At 41.6% G+C, this 9153-nt stretch overlaps 1 protein-coding gene across 1 annotated transcript in view; it reads right to left on the reverse strand.

The window, feature by feature from the left end:
* Positions 1-1564: 1564 nt before the first annotated feature.
* RAB5IF (RAB5 interacting factor) overlaps positions 1565-9153 on the reverse strand; it is a 24619-nt gene continuing 17030 nt past the window's right edge. Inside the window, exon 4 of the mRNA XM_073606383.1 lies at positions 1565-2324. Coding sequence (XP_073462484.1) covers positions 2283-2324 — 42 coding nt within the window. The 3' untranslated portion in view covers positions 1565-2282. The remainder of the gene's footprint in view (positions 2325-9153) is intronic.

The raw sequence follows: 9153 nt of genomic DNA on the forward strand, positions 1-9153 counted from the left end.
CACCTATCAGTGCCCACCAGTACAGCCTCATCAGCGACATCAGTGGAGAAAAATTACCTACCACCAAAAGAAAGCTCTATTGGTTTGGAAAAAAAAAAATTATAAAAATGTCATTTGGGTACAGTGTTGCATGAGTGCGCAATTGTCATTCAAAGGGTGACTGCACTGAAAGCTGAAAATTGGCCTGGGCAGGAAGGGGTAAAAGTGCCCAGTGGGCAAGTGGTTAAAGCGTTTAACCTAAAAAAAAAAAAAAAAAAAAAATTATATTGATCCTGTTCCTTTAAAGCATGTTATACAGCAGAGTGCTCATGCTGTGAAATTTGGCTCCTTCTATTACCTAAAAAACCTGGCTGAGCCTGTCAGTTTTTGCCCCTCGCCTATAAACTGACCACGGTATATCATGGCTGCTGAGCCCATGACACTGGTCAGTTTACATGCCTCCGCCAGCCCACTGCTATCTGTAGCTCCCCCCCACCCTCCCCACTTCTGTGTCAGTGCCCGCCCCCTCCCCTCCTACTGCAAAAGTTTCTTTAAATGTTTTATACCATTCTCTCCATTTCATAAACCTTTGTGCCCCTGTCTGAATTTTATAAAATAAGCTGCTCTTTACCTCATCTCAGAGCGCCGCTCAGTGCTCACGTAACCTGCCGCCTCCTTGCTCCTCGCCTCCCGACTGACCTCAGAGGGGGTTTCTCGGTCCCGCCAACTGCAGCTGTCAGACGGAGAGAGCAGAGAGGCTGCGGGTCACGTGAGCGCCAAGCGGCACTCTGAGAGAAGGTAAAGAACAACTTTTTTTTTTTTATAAAAGACAGACACAGGGGCACAAAGGATTGTTAAACAGAGAGAATGGTATAAAGTGGCTTAACAGCCACTTTAATGTAAAACCTATGTTTTTCTGCAGAGATGTTCTCCATTCTCGGTCCAACTTGAAATAAACAGTGTGCGTGGGGGGCAGCAGGGCAGCTTACAGGGGCTCAGGAGGGCACACTACATGAGGGGGAAGCAGGGCATATTGCATGAGTGCAGGACACATTGCTGGGGACAGACTGTTGGGCGCATTGTGGGGAACACAGTCGGGAGCATTACACTACTGGCTTTTTGCTTCTACTGGCTTCAGAGGCACCTATTCTCAGTCCTCCAGTGGCACGCTGTTCCCCATCAGCCCCTCTTTTGTATGTCCATCCCAGATGATGTCACATACAAACATCTAGGATGGACAGGAGGGGCCAGTGGGGAACAGCGTGCTAGAGCAAAAAAAATAGTATGTCCATGTAATCTACCGATCAGCTGCCTGCGACTGGCAGGTAGATCGCCTCTGAACTTCCTGGGATCTTTTGCGGAACCCCGGTGGAGAACACTGGTTTATACAAAAGTGCAGTCATTGCTTAGCAGAGGCAAGATTACTGCATTTTGCTTTTTCAACGTACAGCAATTGTCATGGGCTAAGTACAGACATGATGGAGTCAAAACCTACCAATCATTTACTACTGAACTAAAGCATCCCTGCCTTGTGACTTTGCCATATGCCTAGATCTACACAAATAACAAGAAAAAGAAACCAGAGTTCAACAAATCAGATCTTTATTGTAAAACACATTCATTCCAGGTTAAATTAAGTCTTGTTTCAATACTGTATAGGTTTACCAGAGAGCAAAACCTCAGCCATATTCCCAATCCTTCCACTGTTATCGGAATAGCACTGTGGATGCAAAGGGGCAGTATATTATGAAAATGTCAGGTCATAAAACCATACAAAAAAAAAAAACGTAGGCAGGCTACTCAGTTACACGGAAGTTAGACAATCTTTCAGCTGTACATGGTTTATCCAAAAAATTAGCAGATGCTTTTAGAACTGAAAGCCTGGTCAACCCATACTCAAAATATTCAGAGTTCTGATCTAGATGCTGGAGCATTTACACTTCTTGGGTTCATTCCACATCCCAGGCTATGGTAAGAAAACCATGGACACACTTATGATGTCACAGTAGAAAATGTCATCTTTTCCTTTGAGATGAATAAAAACTGTGTGTGCCAGCTCTAGCCAGAGGATGCAGGAAAACTACTTCACGTACATTTGGCGATGGTCCACACCTGCAAACTGATCCTCACAGGTCTAGGGCACAATTCACCGGTATTTAAAAAAAAAAAAAATCTTTGCCGATTTCCCTTCGCTGTCAATGTTCTTTGTAGGTTTTTACTGTTCTGTATTAAAAATATGATGAATCATTTTTTTCCCCATTGACAAAATGAGGGAATTTGGCAAAAGGGATGTTAGAAAATTGTCAATCAAAATGAATAGCTGTGTAAAAAATGACCCAGACAACCTATAAGAGAAGAAAAAAAAATGTAGTTAACAATCCAGTCACTATAAAACAATATTATACAGAAAATAAACTGCGCTTGGAGGACAAGTGTAGCTGCTGACACACCAACTGACAAAAGTTGCTCAAAAACCCAACATAAAACTACGTGCAGCACTTACTATATATAGTATGTTAATAAACAAAACAGAAGTGCTACAACAATGATAAGATGGTATACAACGGAGGTCAGAAACCTGTAGATCGCGATCTACCAGTAGATTGCAGACAGGTAACTGGTAGATCGCTGTCTGGGCCATTCCAGAGCATCAGAGTGCAATACAGAGGGACTACCCATAAAGTTAGAGCTGTAGTAGGAAACAAGAGCCGCATAAGCCAATGCCTCCTTTGTAGTGCTGTGTATACATGTTGCAGCTGCAGCAGAAGTTGTATGCCCTGTCATGGTTGTTGGGTGTAGCACCTGCCAAGTATGACTTATTTAAATGAATGAGACCACTCTGCAAGTGCCCTTCAGCCTTGTGCAGTACAGCAAACAAGGGGTTAAAGCTGCCAACAGCTAAAGGAGGTAGGGATTGGGGCAGTAAACTCAACCGCGGGGTTTTATCTCTCCCCAACTTTACGTGTGAATGAGCTCTAAGGGTGCTGCTGCGGAATGCAACAATGGGCTCATTCACTGCAGCAGGCACTGCTGCTCCTCTGAAAAGTGATCTTTGTTTAACAGGTAGCGAGGAGGCGATATGTTGCCTCCTCACCACCTTTTAAATCCATGACTGCCGTGCAATGCATGGGACTGCGACACGGTAGTATGGCAATTAGAAGTTTAAATCAGATGTGAGGAGGTGACACTGGGCAACACTGTGAATGGTGATCTTTGACTTCTCCCATGTTGTTCAGGTAGATCTCCACCTCTTTAAGGTTGCCTACCCCTGGTATACAACATAACAGTGATTAAATAAGTGTATAATGGTGAAGTGAATACATTCCAAAAGTGTAGAAATTGAACTGAACAAGTCCCAATAATCAAGAGATCACCCAAAAGTATGTGTTGTGAAAAAGATGATCCATAATTAGTGACTTCAGTATTCCATCACCACATTTAAATGGTATGCACTTACCAGACTACGTGGACTCTTATAAAGTAAAAAGTCAAAATGCGCTTGTGTCGTCAGCTTCAGATGACATCAGTTATGACAAAACGCGTTGAGTCTGTGCTTGTGATGTCATCACATACTTGGATCCAGCAAGTGTCTTTCACGATCCCCGGGATTGAGTGTCTGTACAGCGCTGTTAACTGCATACACTCTGAGTGTTTAAGTAAAGTTTATTTTAAAAAAGTCAAACGGTTTTACACTATGGAGTTTTTTCCCATATTCCTTTACATATGCTGATATTATGGGATGTTGGTGGCTGATTACCCTGGTAACTCATGGAGAAACTGCTTTGAAGAAAAAGTCCTTTCCAGTAGTGAAAGTTCTATCAAGTGGCAGTCTGCCATTACACAAGCGCATTTGACTTTTTTAATATAAGGGTCCATACGGTCTGGGAAGCGAAGCGCATACCATTTAAATGTGGTGGAACACTGAATGAAGTCATTGCTTACAGATCATCTTTTGCTAAACACAGACATACTTTTGGGTGATCTCTTGATTGAAGTTTGAGACTTGTTCAGATTAATTTCTACACTTTGGACTTTATTCACTTCATTATATACTTGCTTATTTTATCACATTATCACTATTATGTTGTATACCATCTTATCATTGTTGTTGTACCACTTCTGTTTTGTTTATTACTATTATATATAGTGCTGCACATACTTTTATACTGGGTTTTTGAGCAACTATAAAATAGTAATTTTGAAAGAGGTTTTTGATGCATTACTAAAACCGGCTATAGACGGTTCAAATCTCAGACGGTTCAGGAGGAATTGGCCCAGATTTTAACCATGTATGGATAGGTTGAATGTACCCAAACTGTTCAATTTGGTTCCATCCAGCCTGCTGAATTTTACATGCGATTATTGCAAACGGCTTGTACAGCCGCTAGCAATAATCACGGTCTTCCCTCGGTGGGGAAGGCTTCCCCCGCCCCCCTGCAGGAAGAACACAATGGCTCGGCGGGAGGGATTCCCCTGTCCATACAGTCTGCGTTAATGGGGAAACCCGTGGTTGATGAAAAAAAAAAATTGCTCCATCTATGGCCAGCCTAAGGCCTCCTTCAAACTTGCGGATGTGGCCAATACCGATTAAATGCAGAAGACCCAGTGGGGGTTCCTGGTGATAAGCTTTTGGAGGCAGACCCATTGAAAGCAATGGAAGACTGACAGCTCCTGTGGCTAATCATGGCAACTTGCATGTAATTATTCATTGAGTGATTAGCTTCAATGCTTGGCCTTGGACACATGTGATCAATAACAGCCTCATTCACAAGTGTGAATAGGGCCTAAAGCTTTATCTGTAGGGTACTAGTTCTCACCCAAGACTCAAGGTTACCATTAGGCCTTGTATACAAGGACATATGGGCATCAGTTTGTATAAAAGCGATGTGTACAGAAAGCTGTAACAAAGCATTTGTATAATTATCAGTCAGCTTTGTTAAAGACTTCAAAAAAATTGTCACCTTGCCTATACAGGGCAAATGGCACCCTGACCCCTTACCTGCATTCCCTCCTCTGTTGTAAGTGGTATTAGAATGAGGGGTGTTGGCTAAATGGGGGATCAGTGATGTCACTTGCCTTTGGCACGAGGCAGTGCTTAGGTCAAGCAACTGGCTACAAGAACAAAGTACATCACAGATTTCATGCACCACCATACCCAGAAACGAGTGTTGCCGGCCTGAACAGAGCAAGGATCAGCAAGGGGGGGCAGGCCCTGCATTGGCAAGGTGACACAGACTCCTTTAAAGGAACCTTCAGCTCCAAGAACTGTTCAGCTTGGAGATGTTAAAACACAGATCCTCATGGGGATGCAGGTTGTCAGTTTAAACAAGCTGCTAGCAAACTTTAGTCTCAGCTAACACTGTCCTTCAGATCTCTTTAAACATCCTCAAACTAGAAGGGAAGGTTGCCTTAAAGCAGGGTTAGGCAACCTAGGGCCCCCCAGCTGTTGTGGAACTACATTTCCCATGAGGCATTGCAAGGCTGGCAGTTACAATTACTCCCAGAGGCAGGATAGGACCTGTAGTTCTGCAACAGATGGACTGCGAGGGTGCTAGTGAGCACTCTCGTAAGTTCATTCACAAACCCTTCAGCTTGTAATCAGTCAGCTCGTATGGGAGGTATGGGCTGAAAGCTGCATGGCTTGTCTGCAGGAATCTGACATTGCACTCCTGATCCACTGCTTAGCGGGCTCCTGTGGGAAAAAAATAATATACGCACTTTTTTTCCTGCAAAAATATGTACATTTATAATTTTTCCCCCCCCAATAGGTGAAATTAGCCCTTGAAGCTTAGTTTACATCTGTGTTGCTCTCTGAAAAGCAATGCACTACGGTACAGGTGTGGCTGACAGGCGTTCAGGAGGGGAAACTGACATTTAAATGCTTGCTTTTTTTTTTCTTGACAGCCAAACTGGGTTTTTCAAAAGGTAATAAGCCACAACCGTGAACCTAGCGTTTGGCTCACAGTTGCGACGGTTGAATGGGTCGTGCTCGTGGTACTGCCTGCCAAACATGACAGGGGGTATGATTTGGGGGGGGGGTGCAGCTCAACCCCCTATTTTTTTACCACCACCCCAACTGCAAATCTAAGAGAGTTTTCACAAAGCTGCTCAAAGCCTATTAGAAGCTTTACAAATACTTTGCAGACTGTACACACTGCTCTTATACAAACTAAAGCCCGCGTACTGAGATTTAGGTTCTAGCACAAACCCACGAACTAGAAAAACTTTTAAGAAATGGGATGGATTCGGTAGATTATACCACTGTGATTATAACTGGGGATGCACCGATACCATTTTTTTTTTTTTTACAATGAGTACAAGTACCGATACTTTTTTTTTTTTTTTTTTTTTTAGTACTCGCCGATACCAATTACCGATACCTACTGCAACAGTTTTGTTTTAATTTCAGCTGTCAGCAATGGTACAAAGTATTGAAAAGTTATTTTCAAATTAAATAAATTGATTTTTTTTTTAATTTAGTGCTTTTTCAATGTGAAATGTGTAAATATATGTTAATATATGTGTGTAAAAATATTCACCAACAAAAAAAAAAAGTTTTAATCGTTTACAAAATAGATGTGAACAAAAGAAAAAAAAGCAGGAAAATAATAAATTAAATGGAGGAGAATAGGGAGTTAATTAAGGCTGATTAGAGTAAATTAAGGGGTATTAACGTGTTAAACAGAGGAACATTTGTTCATCCCTGTGATCTGCAGATGAAGAAACAGAAGTATACAAAAAGAAACAATGTTTCTTTTTATTTTGTGTTTCAGGGCTGAGCAATGTTGTTAATAAACATTTCCGGCTGCTTTTTTTTTTTTGACAGCTCCAATTACCAGACTTTTTTAACACTGAGGAGACCCACTGACAGCTCAAAGAACCGAGCCTGAAAGTATCGGTTTCAGATATCGGTGCATTTGCACGAGTACCGATACTTGTGCAAATACTCAGTATCGGTACCGATGCCGATATCGATACTAGTATCGGTGCAACCCTAATTATAATTATGTATACACAATTATAGCATTTTATACAATCATTACCACAACAACTATGGAGAAAAAGGACACATGAGGTTAATTGAGAAACTGCTTGGCTCCCCTTCATGTCTAAACTGAAGCATATCTAAAATATATAAAATTCTGATTAAGGAAGTAGTACACGAATACCTATCTTATCTGGGGATATGGGAAGAGGAAATAGGACTCCTTAGAGATGAGGAACACAGGAAAAAATGAAAGAATAGCTTGCTGCTCTTCAACGGATGTCAGGACAATGGAAATGTGTTATAAACTACTGGCAAGGTGGTACATGACCCCCCAAAGGGCACACAGGTATGGGTCAGAGAGCCCTCCAACTTGCACTCACCCCCATTTTTTATTATACATTTTAGGCATATGTGACTACCTAAAGTGTTCAGCTTGCATTTACTTACGCTATATTATTTGTTTGCGCTGATTGTCCCATATTTTACTTTTGGATTCAGAAAGACCCCTGGGAATGTTAATTCCATAATACAAGAAAAGTGGTCTCCCCATATAAAAACACCCTAGTCCCATATCTCCTAAACGCAGCTAAAAGCTTGATTCCAAGTCTATGGAGAACCCAAGAAGCCCCGAAGATGAAAGAGTGGATAGCAAGGCTAGAATGGGTGAGATGGGGGAGGGAGAGATCTTTCTTTTTTTGGTGATTTTTCTGGGGGGTGGGGGTTGGAAAGAATAAAATTATTGGTGTAGCAAGTGACCTAAATGTAGGAATGGGATACATAATGTGTATTGTTCTACTTGTTAACATCTTTTCTTTCTGATATATCTATAATAAAATAAAGAATATATAACAAACTAAAGCCCACGTGTATAAGGTTTTATGGGGTGAGTACTAGTTAAGACTGAAGTTTGGGTTCAGCATTAATTCTAGTGATTAGGGCTACTTTGTTACATTGAGTTTAAGGACCAGTGAAGGACCATTACTTTTTGATGTACAATACACTTGTGTTTGAGTCCGATAAGTGTGCATTAATTTTAGTCCTAACCCCTCCACATTTAAAAAAAATAAATAATTTTTTTAAATTCAGGCCTTAGGGCTGCTTCACACCACAAAAACGCACTCCAGATCCATTCCAGATGAGTTTCTGCATGTGCATGTTTAGCGAGTTTCTGATACGTTTCGGGATGCATTCCAGATGTAATTTTTCTTCTATTTTCCTGGGTTTTTTTCCACTGCACTGGGAATGCAGCACGTTCTACTTTTTTTTTCTGGAACGCCCTGGAACTGACTGCACTGGTTTTGCTATTGGAAACCATATAACCTACTATCCATGTTTTTTTTTTTGCAACAAAAACACACTGGAATGCATGTGGCGTGAACTGGCTCTTACTGAATATAGATATCCACACAGATATATAAGTATTTGCAGCAGAGTGGCTTAAGTGACACGTAAGGAATTAACAGTGTGAACAAAATCTGTAGCATAGCACCATCTTGTGGTCACAGCAATTATTTTTCCTAATTTACAGTAGTCCACCATAGACGATCAAAGCCAGTCTTTGTCAAGCAGGGTTCCTCCAGAGGTTGCTAGGGGTTCTTTAGGCCATGAGCAATTTCTGTCTCTCAGATGAGTAACAGCTGATAACTATGATCTTTTTAGCTAACTGTAAGAAGGAATTCTTCCCAGTGACCACAACTGTAAGGAGCCATACGTCCCAGTGACCACAACTGTAAGGAGCCATACGTCCCAGTGACCACAACTGTAAGGAGCCATACGTCCCAGTGACCACAACTTTAAGGAGCCATACGACCCAGTGACCACAACTGTAAGGAGCCATATGTCCCAGTGACCATCCATATGTCTCAGTGACCAAAAAATGTAAGGAGCCATACGTCCTAGTTACCACAATTGTAAGGAGCCATACGTCCCATTGACCATCACACTAATGGACTGTAAGCTGTACAGTACATATAGTAAATTATTTATTTATATATCTTGGAGCTTTCTTTCTTGTTGACCGGTGGTCCTTGTGAGAAGATTATTTTATCCAACTGTATCAACGCCTATATCCATCCGGGCTCTACTATTTTTGGTGAAGAATCACCGACAAGTCTATTTGATTCATAGGGCATATGTCCTATTGAATCCATACTTTCCGGTAAGCCTCAGTGTTATTGGTGGCGGTG

The sequence above is a fragment of the Aquarana catesbeiana genome, linkage group LG12, assembly GCF_042186555.1.
Source record: "Aquarana catesbeiana isolate 2022-GZ linkage group LG12, ASM4218655v1, whole genome shotgun sequence".
NCBI classification, from domain to species: Eukaryota; Metazoa; Chordata; class Amphibia; order Anura; family Ranidae; genus Aquarana; species Aquarana catesbeiana.